This window comes from Indicator indicator, chromosome 2, assembly GCF_027791375.1.
Source record: "Indicator indicator isolate 239-I01 chromosome 2, UM_Iind_1.1, whole genome shotgun sequence".
In the NCBI taxonomy this organism is placed as follows: Eukaryota; Metazoa; Chordata; class Aves; order Piciformes; family Indicatoridae; genus Indicator; species Indicator indicator.
The window spans coordinates 35,848,815-35,864,714 of NC_072011.1; the positions used below are offsets into that span (position 1 = coordinate 35,848,815).

The following is a 15,900-nucleotide window of genomic DNA, read 5'->3' on the forward strand; positions in this document are numbered from 1 at the left end:
ATTTCTTCTGTAAGTTTATTTTGCATTTGAATTGGTGAGAGCCTGTTTGCCTCAGTATGTTTTAAAATGTCTCATGTTGCCGTATGTTTAAATTTGTCTCCTTGTTTCAATGAGCATGTGGACAGAAATAAGGTATGAAACAGTTCTACTGCCATTAACATCAAAAAGACATTTGAAGATGATCAAAAAGTGCCAAATAGTCCTTTTGGAAATGGATTAAAACACTGCAATGATAATACAAGGACAGAATTTTCAGTTTTCTATGTACACCAAAACACTGTTTTCTGTTTCATATTGATGATATTGATATGTTCACCAACCACTCCCAGCAAATCTTAGTGCAAACATAGTATGTGAACTTTGTAAACCCCAACACAATTTTAGACAGCAACAAGGTTATGGAAATTACAGAACTGTTTGAGATTTTCAGTATGCAAGAATGAATGCTTTCTGAAATCTGTCTTACCTTTTGCAGTAAGTGTCACTGAAGTCAAAGGTAATGTTTCCTATATAAATTGTCTAATTCAGGATCAAGTGTAACTGTTCAACAGTTCTGTACATACTTTAATGGAGGAAGTCTATTCATTAAAGCAGCTTGGTGAAGAGATTTGGGGTTTCAGTAACATTAAATGTTAGACTGCTTGCAAGGCTTTTAAAAAGAAATAAAACTACTAAGGGAAAACTGCTGATATAATAATTATTTTGCAAAGCACACAACCACAAAGGGCAAACCTGCCACAATCTGCTTTCCTACACCGGTATCCTATGCATATCTTTATGATTTGAAAAGGATTTGTGTAACAATCAAAGTATCACAGTTAAAGAAAATTGGTTTAATAAATCAACTGCTGTTTGACCAAGCCTTTTTTCTTCCTAATTATAAAACCAAAATTGTAATTTTTCCTTTATACCTAAACATTTCACATGAAAAGTTTTTGTATCGACAATGAGATGTCACTCACGCAGGGTAGAATCTTCCTCCTCCCCATCTGGGTTAAACCTATTGAAACGTATGCTGAAATCTGACTCAGATTCAGCATGCTCAAATTCAGCTGCAACAGGGCCGGCAGCGGGTCGAAGAGCTCGAGCTTCGGGCTGGCAGTTTGCCTGCACTTGAGGGCGGCTGCTTTGAGAAACAGGACTGGACTTTGGCTTTGGCTGAGCTGGTAAGATGGGGCTGCCAAATCCCAAGTTGCTCAGAGCATCCAGGGTACCATCAGGGTCGATCATAGCATTAATTGCTAAGCAATCAAGAAAAGATAAACGTGTCAAGGAACAAACCATAAAAAAAAAGGTGATATTCTACTACTGTAAACCCTATGAAAATCTTGTTCTCACACTTTTGTTTTTATTTGTGCAAGTGGTGCCCACTACATATTTGCAGCTGATACATACATTTAAAAAGCACCTAAGTATACATATATAAGCATACTGAAATTTAGATGAAATGAAACTGCACCAACTAAACACTGCCTGATGTGTGGACAGGAAAAAAGATGACAAATTGTCTACAATTAGCATATAGAGACTGAAAAATGAGATTTTTACTAATGTTAAAGCACATTTTTCTCTAATGTTAACATTAGATTGTTTCGTTCCACCCCCATCTCCAAATATCCAAAGCTGCTAATTCCACAATTGAATGAAGTCTGTATGAAAGAGCAGTCATTTATCCTTTTCAATGTGTAATGACGGACATTCTGTTCACATACTGAAGCATCTACAACAATTTCAATTTATTGTATTATTAACACACTTGTGTTAAGAGAATCTCTTAATTTATTTCCAAAGCTAACATCTTTTCATCTGGCCTCTTTCTCTGGGCCTCATTTCTTGTTTCTCTAAACAATTTGTAATAAATTATCATTTAAAAAAAAATTATAGCAGAGCATGACAGAAATAATAATTTCCCTCTATAGGTAGCTAATAATTCCTCCTCTTTTTAAAAACATTTTTTATTGTAGGGTTAGATCTAAACGGTAAAAATAGCAAATACAAGAAATTTGCAACAGGGTGGATTCAGTAATCTGAAGGGAAGAGGTCAAGAGCTAATTCTAAATTTTCATTTTATTGTATCAGACATAGGGTTTCTCTTTTTGATATTTCCTAGAGCTAACAGTCCAAGTGCATCCTTTTCCTGAATTATGCTACACATGTATTGCTGATGTCAAAGACTGTTTTATAAAAGCTAATCTCAGGACTCTCTGTCCCTCACTCTTCAGTATTTACCCAGAAAAATATTTCTATTAAGAATGTTTCACAAATGTTTCCTCTGGGATTCTCTGTACTATTTCGTTTTAAGTTGAGCCTTTTCTCATCTATATAAAAAGATATCATCATTAAAAATAAAAAGTGGTGATGTCTCTTTGCCAAAGCATTTCATTGACACTGTGAATATATTTTAAACGAATGCAGTAACTTTTTTTTTTAATATATAATGAAACAAAAGAAAAGCAAGCAACCACAAAACTGAAAAAGCATTTGTACCTTGCAGCTGTTTCTCAACTCGTTTCAGCTCCTGTAAGATTGATGATATTTCCTAGGAAAGAAACACACACATTTCATTAAGAAAAAAAATAAAAAAGAGACACAGACTAACTTTCAGTAGTGAACAATCTCCCTCCTCAAGCTTTGCAATACATTATGTGTTGTTCCCCTAGCATACATCACACCCTTGCTGGTAGTGGCCAGCCACCACAGGTCCTGGGTGGCAGTGCTTGAGGCTGGACATCTGTGGCCCACTCAGAAATTAAGAGCTCCTTTGCACTGGCCAATTGCTAGGGTCAACAAAACCTCCCTCTCTCCTTTGCTCACCTGCCTTCACTACCTTGCAAGCACAGATTTACAGACACCACAGTTCTGTAGAAATGGGACAGAGTAGCAGCAAACCTTCAAAGGAAGTGTGTTAAATCCAGCGTTAATGGAATAGGGTGATTTATAACCTTATTTAGGTATGAGTCAGAATAGTAAGATGACTTCACTGGGACTTTGTCTAGATCCATTTGGCTCTGTGCCCATAAGACCCTGTCCAGCATATCAGTGGTGATCCTCAGAGCTCGTTTGCTTTACAGATTTTTCTCCTCTGCACTACCTGCTAACAGATACAGCCACAGCAATGCACTCAGAAACACAACAATCATTGAATGTACCAATTCTGAAATGACAAATATGTAACTCCTACAACTGAAGATTAGTGTATTGTTAATCTGACTGCTGAGGAGTGCTATCAGTGGTCTTCAAAAGCTGGGAATTTTCAATTCACTGTTTACAGAAACCCATTTAACCCATTTCAGAAACCTATTCTGTACTTAGTAACATGATTTTTGTGGGTGGCAGAAAGATTGATTACCTTGGATTTTATAAAATCAGTATCTTTAGGCAGATTCCACAATTGAACTGGACATAAAAGCCCCACAAACACAAACAACAGAGAACAACTGTAACTGGTAACCTTTAATAACATTCTGTGGCAAAAATAAACACTGCATCTGAATAATATATTGCTCTGAAAACTGAGCAGAAATTTGAAAACTGGAGCATGAACAAAAATACTCTCACACACTTTCAAACAATGTAGGATGCTTTAATGCACTAGGAAAAACTTTGTAAAATGCTAATCTTAGGAATAAATATACAACTAATCTTCTTTTCCAATGAATGCTTTAAAACTCCACATTCAAGGCATTTCAAATATATAACACTAAACTCCAATCTTCTTCTGGAAATGCGTAAGAGAAATTTTTTTCTATTACCATATTTCTAAAACTAGAAAATTCCATTAATAATTTCCTTAATTAAACTTTAAAACACCCAGACTGTCAGTGTATCTATTAAATTCTAACACTGAGCAACTAATGATTGCTCTTAAAAATATATCAATCTTTAGACTTTTTAATAATTCCAGAGGAAAAAAAAACAAACAACAAATCAGTCTGGATGAGTTTAGTAGCTAAGAGAGAAGTGCCAGCCAGTTCAATGCCAGAGGAAATGTGTTCACCTTTTTGTTTCTGAGCAGTCCAGTGCAAAGTAGGTGAGAAGAAGATTCCTCTCTCATCTTTCCCTCAGAAGAGAAAACTGCCTCAGTAAGCTGACATCCTTAACAGCACAACATTCCAGATGGGATAATGTAGCTAAGACTTTCCACCTGCTCTCACAGGCAGATATATTTTTCAACCCTTAAGCTCTTGTGTTTAGAAACAGAGGAGAAGCTACCAAGAAACAACATCCATGCTCCCTTCCCTAACATTGTCATGAAGTCTCATCACGAAATGGCCCTAAGAAGGAAGAGGTAGAAGGCTACAGGAATCAACTACAGGTAGCTATTCCTCTAAGGTTTTCACTTCCACACAAAATCCACTGTTTATTTTTTTTGTTGAAGAGTGCTTTTACTGCAATGTGTCAACAGATTATTTTCATTCACATACAGCAAAATACAACTATTGACCTAAATATTAATAAGTGGTATTGAAAGTATTAACAATCAGTAGGTAGTCCTTAGATTGTAAAAAAAGTTAATTAAAAAGCAATCCAGCATTCAAACTAATGTTAGTTACCTTCTGTTAAAAGCATTGATGGTCTGTATATAGTCTGTCTCCTCTTCACTGCATTCCCTATCTGAAAATTTAAAATTTCCCCTACATCTTGGTTTTTTTTTTCAATATAGTAAACCTTCATAATTATTAAAGATTAGGTTTATTCTCAAAATATACTAAGTGTTTAAATAAAACCTTTTAAGGTTGATATTGAAAATAACACATTACTCTGCTGACTATTTAACAATTAGGTAAGAGGCTCAGTCAGAGTAAAGTTAACTGTTCATACCATGCTTGATGTTTTCACAATAGGAACTTCACTTTCAGCTCGCAACTTGTTTTCAATTTCTTCCCAATTTCTGTCTTTGTCCTTAAATAATATTCTAAAAGAAAGAAATTCAAGAACAGTGTTTAAAATAAGACAAAAATAAACAAATCTGAATGATTAGATAACATACAAGAAAGCGGCATAGGGAGCACTGAATAAAAGTAAAATTTGAAATACTGAAAACTGACAAAATCCAACCATAGAGCTTCAATTTGAAAAGCATACAGTTCAGCACTATCATTTTTATTGACATTAAAATGGCTCTTCTGTAGCTAAATACTTGCTTATGGTGTTGAAAAGACTCAGCTGATGTTTTTTCTACAGCATTGAAAGCTGGCAAATAAATGCAGCTGTTTTACATTTGCATTTTATATTAAACTCATGAAAAATAAACCACCATGAAATTAAAAGAAAAATGCATTTTATCAAAAAGTCTCAACATGCAACTTGTATAAAAATGATTTAGTACTATGTGTCACTTGTATTACATGTTCAAAGAAATAACTTCTATTATTTGTGAAACATACTGTGAGATTCCTCTTATTTATGCTTCTCCTTCTTTGCTGTGGTAAATATATTTATGATATGACAATGAAAACAAAAACTAAGTCCAGCTTTTTGAAGCATCTACCCTGTCTTATCACCACATAGATACTCTCAAGACAGCCCATCCAGAAGCTGCTTTAACTCATTTGAAGTCTTCCCTCACTGCTGCTTCAGAACCTGTTTTGTCAGATGTTTCACTTAGAGCAAGTTGTGCTCTTACAGAATCATAGAACTGTTAGGGTTGGAAGGGACCTCAAGGATCATCTAGTTCCAACCCGCCCTGCCATGGGCAGGGACACAACACAATGTCATGAGATTGAGGCAAGTGACCACTTCCCCCAAGTACCTTTAGTGTATGAACTTACAAAGCAATACAAAGAGCAAACACTAGTACATACTTCTTGTTGTGGAAGGGAAAGAGTAAATTAGAAGTAATCACAACTACAGTGAAGAAAACATGAAACGCTATGTCCTCAAGTAGTGTTAACCATCCTGTGACAAAGCTGATCATCAGATTGCTTTTATGTCCTGTAACTGAATAAAAAAAGCTTGCAAAGGTGTAAGCCTGCAAACCTGGGTACCAGAAAGTGCAATTACAACAGGAAACTGATAAGTTAAAATAAACAAATAAAGAAAAAGTAGACCAAAATAAATCCTTTATAGTATCATACACTAAAAAACCCAGGTGACTCCTAGAATATCAGTATACAGAGTATCTTATGAAGCTGTATTTTCTGTACTTTAATGACATTTGCATCAAACAGGAAACAAGTAGGAACATGGAAAATAAATTAGCAATAAACAGCACTAGCAGAATAAATATAGAAGTTATTGTGATACTGCATGTGTTTTATCTTCTTCATCGTGTTACATTAAATTGCTTGTCTTTATGTATGTGATTAATGGCTTCGCTTGTGTGTGTGGTCTCCTTTTACAGATGCTCTTTTTTCTTAAAATCTGACAGCTCTCCATTTCATAGGTAATTTTATTAACAACAAAAAAGAGAAAAGAAAGGAAAGCAGTAATTTAAAAAATATTATTTCTGCTATAAAGTGGACAGGCCAATTTGGTTTTGCTATTACTTTAGGAAGTCTTACTTCCTTTTCACATTCTTCATTTAGTACACTAACTTCCTGGGGCTCTTCATCTCGCTCTCCTTTGATCCTCCTCCTTCTAACCATACTCTTTAAATTAAAATAACTTATTTATGTCTGCTGCCCTCTGCTCTTGTATTTCCCTGCTTTCTAGGGCAAATTTGCCTGAAGGTCATTATTTGGTTGTGTTCAGGCCCCATTTTTATTTCACTCCACTTTTTAGGATGCACAGCAAACTGCAGAGACCATCAAGTAGTACCAGAACTGTCCTGAGCACTTTGTGTAACTGAAGAGGTACTTGTCTGCTACAAAGCAAGCCAGTAACACTGCATTCATGTTGTAGAACATTGATAAAAGCATGTAAATCTTCTCACTGCAAAACCCACTTACCTTGTCCTTCGATCTCTGAAAATTCCTGCAAACTAATTGTAACACATAAAAGACAAAAAAGAAAATAAACTGCACATCTTTTTTCCTGAGAAGCTATTATAGTATTTTATTAGCAAAGAATGGGTTATAGGACACGTGACAAGAATGCTGCAGAATTTTTAAGTATAACGTAGGTTTGTGTACACTAGCAGGTAAGAAATTAACTCATCATACAGATAAAGAATAAAAATAAATTACAGAAAAGTAAATTAGCAAAACCCAAGCTATGAGCTTATTCTGAAAAAAATTACAAATATAGAGAGGATTTGCTGAAAGGTCAGAACCAAGCATTTGAACCTGGTTCAAACAGCACACTAGGACTTGTGGAAAAACAACAGTTTGGCCAGCAGTGGGAGAATGTAGATGAGGAATACAATGTCAAAAGCTTCTCTCGATCCTATCTCTTGATATAAAGGAGGAATGATGACAAACCTCATTTGAACTCAGAAAATTTCTGTTTTCCAATATATAGGTAATGTCAGTGGGGAAGCTTGGGAGAAACTGGTCAAGCAAAAATAAAATATATTTATTATCCTCAATTTACTTCCATGATAAATTTTAACACATTTAATTTCCGATGATCTGCTTGTCAAGAATGAGTGAAAATATTTGTTCTTAATATTTTAGCCAAAGCAAAACATTTTGTAAAGCTAGCTATTGCAACTGAAATATTACAGAAAGAAGAGGGTTCACATGCACTAAAGCACTTCAATGTAGGCAGGAAGGATGCAAGTTTTTAGAATTTATGATGGAGTTTGTAGAGACTGTAATTGTTCTACACTGGGCTCTTGGGTGAGAGGTTTACATTGGTGAAAAAGAAACTTGAGGGGGGACTTGTAAAATACAGACTCACTCACTGGCTTACTCCTACTTATGCCTCTAAAAATTTCTCCTCTTCTTCCAGGTTCAAGCACTCTGGAAAAAATACACAACAGCTAGCTGGACAAATCCTGACTGATTCTCATTGTATTTATTCTGGGCAGAAATTTTAACTGGCTTAACTCCTGTAAAAGGAAGAGAAGTACACCAGTTGCTTTGACTTATATAAGTACATCAAAACAATGCTAAGGTAAAATCTGTAATAGACTCCAGCTACCTTACATGCTCTCTAAAAAACAATTCTAAAACTACTGCTGTTGTTCTGATTCAAAGTACTCATGATATTAAGAATAACATATTATTCAAATTCATTCTGAGCAGCAGGAAAAGGAAGTTTGAATCACAGCTCTAAGGAATATGCTAAATAATTATTAATGACAGTTTTCCCCATGTATTTTTATAGAAATAAGCAACATCACTTTCTTTAAATGTATACAAAATATTTATAGATATGCTTGTATTTATAATATCATACATGATCATATTGCTATTACATTCATTAGAATGTGACTGACTTGCCTTTTAAGCCTGGAAAATTAATCAGAAAAGTTCAAGACTTGATTTTACAGCTATCTGCTTTCCTCAGAATGGATTAATGTATATAAATTTCTTTTAACTCATTGGACTGAATTCAAATTTGTACGTTAAATAAGCTAGAGGTGTGCTAGCAACATATTTACAGATCAGAAACTGCCAGTCATCAAGAAAACTCAGTATAATGAAAAAAGTAGTTATCTACTGCTTCTGAGGCTTCTTGATACAATCATTCTAGATGCCTATCACAAATAAGTCAGTCAGTAAGAAAGATTCTTATTCCAATGATGCAGCTTTAAAAGGAAAAGAGAAATATATATTGGTAAGCAGAGTTCCTTATGGGTGTCCCTGTATTTTTGAAGAGAATTATGCTCAAAATAAAACATGGTATTTTGTTTCTGTTTCCAGGTTTAAGGTGACTTTCAAAAAATGCTTGCACTTAAGTACTCCACACTGCTTGTATTTATTTGCTCCTTTTTTGAGCTCAGCTATTAAAGTAAATAAAAGCATGCACTCACAGACTGATTAGGCTTGAACAAGTTGCAGACTTTTGCATAACTTGTAATACATTCTGCAGAATGAAGTTGAACAGCTTTTGAGAGTAAGCATATTGTATATAACATAATTCACAATGTGAAATACACGCAAACAATAATGGAGAAATTATGTTTCTGAATGCTGTAAGAAAAGCCATAGGTAACATCGCTTTTTTAAAACACAAGCTGATACTAAATAACATTTGCTGTATGAATATTATATATATCTACTAGTGGGAATGTTCCTAAGAGCAGCCATTTTCAAAAATAACAGCAATTTAAAAAACCCACCTGATTTTACCAGCTGTTTTGTCTATGGATTGTCTTATCTTGCGAGAAAACTGGAAGACTGAGGACAACAGCAAACTGTCCCCCATAACCTGCAGTAAGTTTTCAATACAAAACAGTATGATTAGTTTAACGGGAACTAAATGCAAACAATTCCATATCCATTGAAATGTTTCAAACAAAAAAAAAAAAATCATAGTTGTGTTCTAATTAGTCTAATGATACTTTTATATTTTGAAAATTAAATTAAATTCCAATAGCAATGCCACCTGCTACAGGTAGGAAAGAAAGGAGAGTGTCTAGAATATTCAGCGGGCAGAAAATTGTAAAAGCTTAAAACAGACATTACTACAGAGAATCCTGTTGTGTTCACACCTCATCTCTGCTCCAAGTCCTTCTCCGGGTAATTGTTGGGGGATCCAGGGCATCTGTCAGCTGAGGTCTAGCACCATTAGGCCGACCATTCCCCTCTGGTGGTTTGGCATGCACTAGTGGAGGGATTTTTCTAAAATTGAGACTTTCATCAAATACTCGGTCAACCAACTGGAGGGTAAAAGAAAAATGGTTTATGAAACCTACTGGATACATGCGAAAAAATCAGATTACTACTTTTTTCCTTCTGAAACAGTTTACAGGAAGCCTACCAAATAAAAATAATTCTGTTGAATAGCATAAAATGATGCATCTCTTATGTAACAATGGCTTGTAAAAATGAATGTGGCTCAAATACCAGACATCAATGACAAAATTAGAGTACCCCACAGAAATTTTGATTATGGGTTGGTGATATAATAGTACCTATAAACTAGTACTGAATATTTTATTCTTTTAATTAATGAAATATATCTGTGGAATAAAGCACATTACTATCAAAATTAGAGTTTTTTTCCAGATTAAGCATATTGCTACAAAAACCTACTTAAAGGAGGTATTGCCACCTGTAGTATGTAAAAACTATACAATATATAAATAGTTTTTAAAGAACAAAAGTAATTATTTAGTAATATAAAAATGAGTGATCTAAATGTCTCTGAGAAAAGGAGCACTTTACTTCTTTGAAGTTTAGCTATAAGTCCATAAAGATTAAAGACCAAAAAAAAAAAAGTATGCATTTAAAATTTTTCTGAGGTCTCAGTCACAGATTTCACTGTTTATATCCTTTTTTTCCACAGAAAAAGACAGTATTATACTAAAACACACTAAATTAATGTATTAAACATTATACACACAAAAATCAATGAACACATTTTGAAAGGAATACTATGAAGGAAAAAAATCCAGTAAACATTTACAACATATTAGGATGAATTGTAATATGGTAGAAAGTGATGATTTAAATTCAGATTAACATCTTTACCAGTGTTAGACCTGTGATGGTTACTAGAACAAGTTAGTCAATATATTCATAGAACAGCACAACAGAGATAGTCAATGAAAGTAAGAATTATTAAAAGCACAAGACAAACTTATTTCAAGGCAGTTTTTGATGATGTCATTATAACAATGTCCCTAAGAAAGAAAAGCTACAGTTATTGTTAACTGATGGTACCTACGTATTTCAGTATATAGAAAATGAAACTTTTATGTCATCTGTGAAAAGAGGGACTTTTTTATTTTTAATAGTTATATGGAATATTAAATGTATACATTTACATATATTTCTGCATACATATCAGTATCTTTAAATGCACTTAGATACTATCCAATGGTATCTAAGGCTACAGATAAGCAAGAAACAAGTAACTATCTTGTCCTGTGTTTCGTGGAAAAAAAAGAGCGAGAGATAGTATGCATTCTCTTAGCAAGCTGGGTTCATAGAATAATTTCTGGGATGTTTGTTGAAATGTAAAGGAACTTCAAATCAAAAAAGGAACATAGAGGTCATGCATATGGGTTGAAGGGAATTAATTAAAAAAGGCTATGCAAAATGCTAAAAGCAAAAGAAATAAAGAAAAGGAAGAACCTTATGCATTTCTCCATGAAGATCTCCTACCTCTTCTCTAGTGTCTATGGCAGAGCCAGGGGTGGTGGCAGCAGTGCTTACTGTGGTACTGGGGGCAGTGCCTGATGAAGTCACTGAATCTATCTCTCCTGCTACATCGTTGATTTCCCGTGCGATGAGAGCCAGATCTTGACTGATCCTAAATAATAAAGAGAGTGTTACATTCTCCCCTACAAATACTTCTGAACCAGTAGAGCACAATCTGCAACCTTTGAGCTTCTAAGCCCTAGTTCCTGACAGCTGTGCTGTGAAAAATGCATATGCCTTTCTACACTGAAAATTTATTTATAGATGTGTAAAAGCAAATTTTTAACTGAAGCCTTTCTAGAGGAAGAAGGTAGAGGGCAATCTCAAAAGACAGAACATTCTTGTTTTCTTTCTAGAGTCCCAGGAAGAGACATGCAACATGCAGTAAATCCAGTAAGATGAGATGCACAGGAAACATGCTAAAAATACTGCACAGAGGACCTGGGTACAGGCAGTAAATCTGAAACATCCAGAAGACATTTAACTTATACTTATATATAACTTATATGACCCATTTTCAAAGAACTTCAGGACCTCTAATTATCTAGCAGCTCTGCAAGTTCACTCAAATCAAGCTGCTGGTCTGAAATTCCAGACCAATGCCATAAATCCTCAAATTTAATCAAGGCAAGCTTTCTAGTTGGAAAAAAAACCCAACATGTCTCTAAACACATGGATATGATAGCACTACATGAATACACCTGGATTGTTAGATGAAGATTGCTTTTCCTTTCTTCTAATCTGCCATATAAAAAAGCTCTGTTCTTTTGCTCTGCTCAGGACAGGGAGAAGGCTTGACTAGCTCTGCCTGTGCTACTTTTCTCCAGGACACTTCCCAAAAGAAGGAAGTAAAAAAAAAAAAAATCTGCAAGAGAGAGCAAGGGCTAAATGCCTCCTACTAAATATGGCACCTCATGGATCAAGCAGTTCAGAAGACACAGAATTCAGAGCAGCCCACCAAGAGATCCCCTTTCATACTTCTGTCTGAAACGACCGAAGGCAGAGAATTTAACAGTGTTAATTCTGCACCACCAAGTACTCTGTGAACAGCAGCACCCACCACTGAAGTGGAAGGAGTTGCAGAGCCATGACAGTGATGCACATTTTACTGGCCAGTGCTTGTTAAAGGTGGGCTTCTTTCTGCTTGTTCACTTTGCCTTCAAGTCCAAACACTGACCTAGAGATAGTTTAATTCTTGGTCAGCAGAATTTAGACTAGAAAGGCAAACAGAATTCGAGAAATTTCTATTCAAATTCCAACACTGGATTTTGTGGCTAACCATCAGCAACCTGCAACAAAATGCAGCCTTGTCCAGCACAGATACACATATAGTTGGGATAACTAAAACAGACACCAAGTCAAATGCTTGTTTTAATAAATTACATTAACTAAATTAACCTAATTATATTTTTTCTTCTTATACATATGTATAAGAGTAAAACTCCAAGGTTTAAGCTAATATTGTAAGTAGCAGAGGTATTAGAGCACCTACTTCCTTTGTTTCACACAACCATATCACTCTTTTTTGAAAACAGAGAAGTTGCTAATAATCATGTTTGAATTTCTAGGACAAATTTTGGTATTAAATGAATAGTTGTGATGACAATAAAAACCACAAAATGTCAATTATCAGTATGTCCTCCAGAAAACAAATGTCACTAAATACCATAATCAACAGTAGCATCAATCAACCAAGAATTAACTCTCCACAGGAATCATCAGTGCTTCAATATGCCACAGACACTTCAACTGAGTTCTTAACAAGCAATCAAAATTACACAAAATGTCAGATGTCTACTCTAACAGAGGTGGCAAGCAAGTTGTTAGACAAACTCTAGTAAAGTGAACGAAATCTGGAACTAGTTTCAGTGTGACAGTAAGCTATAGCCAGTTCTCCTAAATGAGCAAAATGTACCAAGACATTTAAATGACGGAGTGGTTCAGCAGCACTCATTGTAAGAAGAAAGTAATATGCTATGGCTATTCCAAATTCTTTTCCCCACACAGACACATGTTTCCATATATCCATCTGTAACTTTTTGGTTCTTGGAAAGAAAGAGATGTTTCAGCAAGATATCCCTGAAGATGTTTATTTCATGATTTATCAAGATTCTGCAAGACTCTCTCTAGACACACTAGAAAAGCAAACATTGAAAAATATTACCAGAAAAGCAAACAAAACCCCCTACAGTACGAAACACAACGCTTCACATCTGTGAGGCTGCAGTGTTAAGATTAATTTTAAAAGAAAAACACTTTTCTTGTTTTTGCTTCCAAATGAAGTTATATGGAAAGGTTCAGAAACTGAACACTGCCATCTAAGTTTTAAATAACATTTATATACTGACAGTTTTATTTATTCAGAGCAAGGTATTTGAACTTTTCACTGCCTGGGTATTGCATGATTTGGGAATAATTGGTTACCAGAATGTCAAACTGACTACCTTTTTCCTTTGTTCACTTGAAGCAGAGTGCTATTAGCAATAATGGAGGAATTGCTACACTAATCTCAGCAACTCGCAATAGAAATGACTTTTTGAGGAATATACAGGATTTAAACCAGAAAATACCTAACATGAAATAATGTCTAGATAAATCAAAAACTAAAACGGCAACACAGTCTCTCATGTTGCCAAAACCACTTCTTCCTCTCTCTGTTACTCATACCAGGTTGGAAGGGACCTCAAGGGTCATCTGGCCCAACCTTTCCTGGCAAAAACAGAGTTTAGCCAAGATGGCTGAGTACCCTGTCCAGCTTAATTTTACAAGTGTCCAATGTTCGGGTCTCTGCCACTTTGCTGGGGAGATTATTCCAATGGCTGTTGATCCTCGTTGTGAAAAACTTTCCTCTTGTGTCCAATCAGAACATTGAGGAGTAACTTGTACTCATTTGCTTTTGGTTAGTCACTTGTCCTGTCACCCAATGAATTCTGGATCTCAAGCACTGCAAGTACCATAGCTCCAATGAAAATGTGTCGGCCACAGCAAACAGGGGAGTTGCCTTTGAGAGCAGAATGATGGGCGAGAGCCTCCATGGATGGCAGCCATCAGGAGAAGAGCTGGTCCCTACTAAACTCTCCAGTTTATAGGGACCATGTTTATAGTACGGAGCCCTTCTGTTGGCCAGTTTGAGTCAGCCAGGCTGGCTTTCACTCACCTTACCTATGCATTAACCTGAAATTTTACCTCAATATGAATGTAAAAGCAGTACAAAATCAAAAATACTTCAGCCTCAGGAAATACATCATTAGCAACAAAGTTCTACACAGAGTATAAATCTGCAAGTCCCACTAATGCAACCAGAAGTTCATACTCTGGGATCTGGCTATCAGAAATCAGGTATGACTACTATTTTCCATTACAAAGAGATGTGCTGGTAACATGAGTGTTCTGTCTGCCAGAATTCTTCATAAGAAAAATGTTTAATTACCCATTCAGTTACTGAATGAAAACGGTAAGCAGATTGATACAGAAAATCTATTACCTCTCTTTGTTCTATATATATATATCTGTATAACTGGTTGGGGACAAATCTCCTTTCAAACCAACCTTGCTATTTCTTCTCGGTGAGCAGTCCAGTCACATATGTAGTCTTCCTGTTCTTTTATTCTGTGCTTGAAGGTATTGCTACTTAGAGTTGCTGTCCCAGTGCTCTGCAGTCGTGTGGTTTTCAGGGCTGGAGAGGTACGCAGACGGGTATGTTTAGGGGAATTACGGTTTGATCCAAATTCATCTTCTGAGGTGGAAGCATAATCTGTAGGAAAGCGCCTCCATCTTGCGCTTACTAAATTAGTTTAATTATTAAAAGAGAATTATTATTGCATCTTTAATAAGGAAAAAATAGTATTATTTCAGTAACATCACAAAAATGCACAACTATTCATTATCAGTCCCCAGATACCTCAACAAAAGGTTTATTTACTAGATCTTAAAAAAAGACTAAAAAATTTGCGTTAAATAATAAATATTGATAACAAAAACATGAAACAGATGCTCTTTGTATAGCGATGAGTGGAATAAACATAAAAGCCACTAATTTTGTATGAGCTTAAGCAAACTATTACAAACCAAGGGCCCAATTCGTTAACATTTAAGTATATAGCCTGGCTGCACTTTTTCTGCAGAGTTTATCCCATGTTTCGTTCAAGGTTTATGTGAAACACAAAAAATCCCCGAAGAGGCATAAAAGAAAGGATGGAGCTAACACCAAGCCTGGAATGTTTGCTTACACAAGGAAAGTATCAAAAACTTAGATGATGGCTGATGCATTTAGTAAAGAAAAAATTCATTACAATTACTACTGTTACAAAAATCAGCAGCACATCTTCAAAACCAGCAGCCTCAGAGCAAAAAGCACGTTCTCACATGCAGCACATAAAGCATATAGAGCCACCTATGCTGCTGAAGACAGCCTGAAGTGTTAAGAGAACTGAAGCTAAGCAGGAGGCTCTTGACCCCCTACAAATGACTGAAGTCTAGAAAATGCATTTCAGATTTGTTGTCCTTAAACATTCATTGCAAGAAGAGAGTGTAAGGGAATGTTTATCACAACAATCTATTAAATTCTTGCAGAAATTTTAAAAAGTGTGTGATCAACTCTTGGTAATTTAAAAATAACAGATTCAAGTAATGTGTACTATTTTTACCATAAGAAAAATGCAAGAAGTAACAATAATTTCTCCTGAAACATCTAAAAATCAAGACA

General features: G+C 35.3%; 1 protein-coding gene across 3 annotated transcripts in view; it reads right to left on the bottom strand.

Moving 5' to 3' along the window:
• Window positions 1–947: 947 nt before the first annotated feature.
• The window catches only part of CEP170 (centrosomal protein 170), a 61,296-nt gene continuing 46,343 nt past the window's right edge, over window positions 948–15,900 (bottom strand). For 2 of the 3 annotated variants that reach the window (XM_054392734.1, XM_054392725.1), the window contains exons 13-19: window positions 14,745–14,979; window positions 11,160–11,307; window positions 9,542–9,709; window positions 9,170–9,258; window positions 4,822–4,915; window positions 2,488–2,539; window positions 948–1,241 (exon numbers count right to left, since the gene is read on the bottom strand). In XM_054392734.1, the coding sequence (XP_054248709.1) occupies window positions 955–1,241; window positions 2,488–2,539; window positions 4,822–4,915; window positions 9,170–9,258; window positions 9,542–9,709; window positions 11,160–11,307; window positions 14,745–14,979 (1,073 nt within the window). In that variant the 3' untranslated portion in view covers window positions 948–954. Of the gene's footprint in view, window positions 1,242–2,487; window positions 2,540–4,821; window positions 4,916–9,169; window positions 9,259–9,541; window positions 9,710–11,129; window positions 11,308–14,744; window positions 14,980–15,900 lie in introns of all 3 variants that reach the window. The other variant, XM_054392742.1, reaches the window with a different exon arrangement.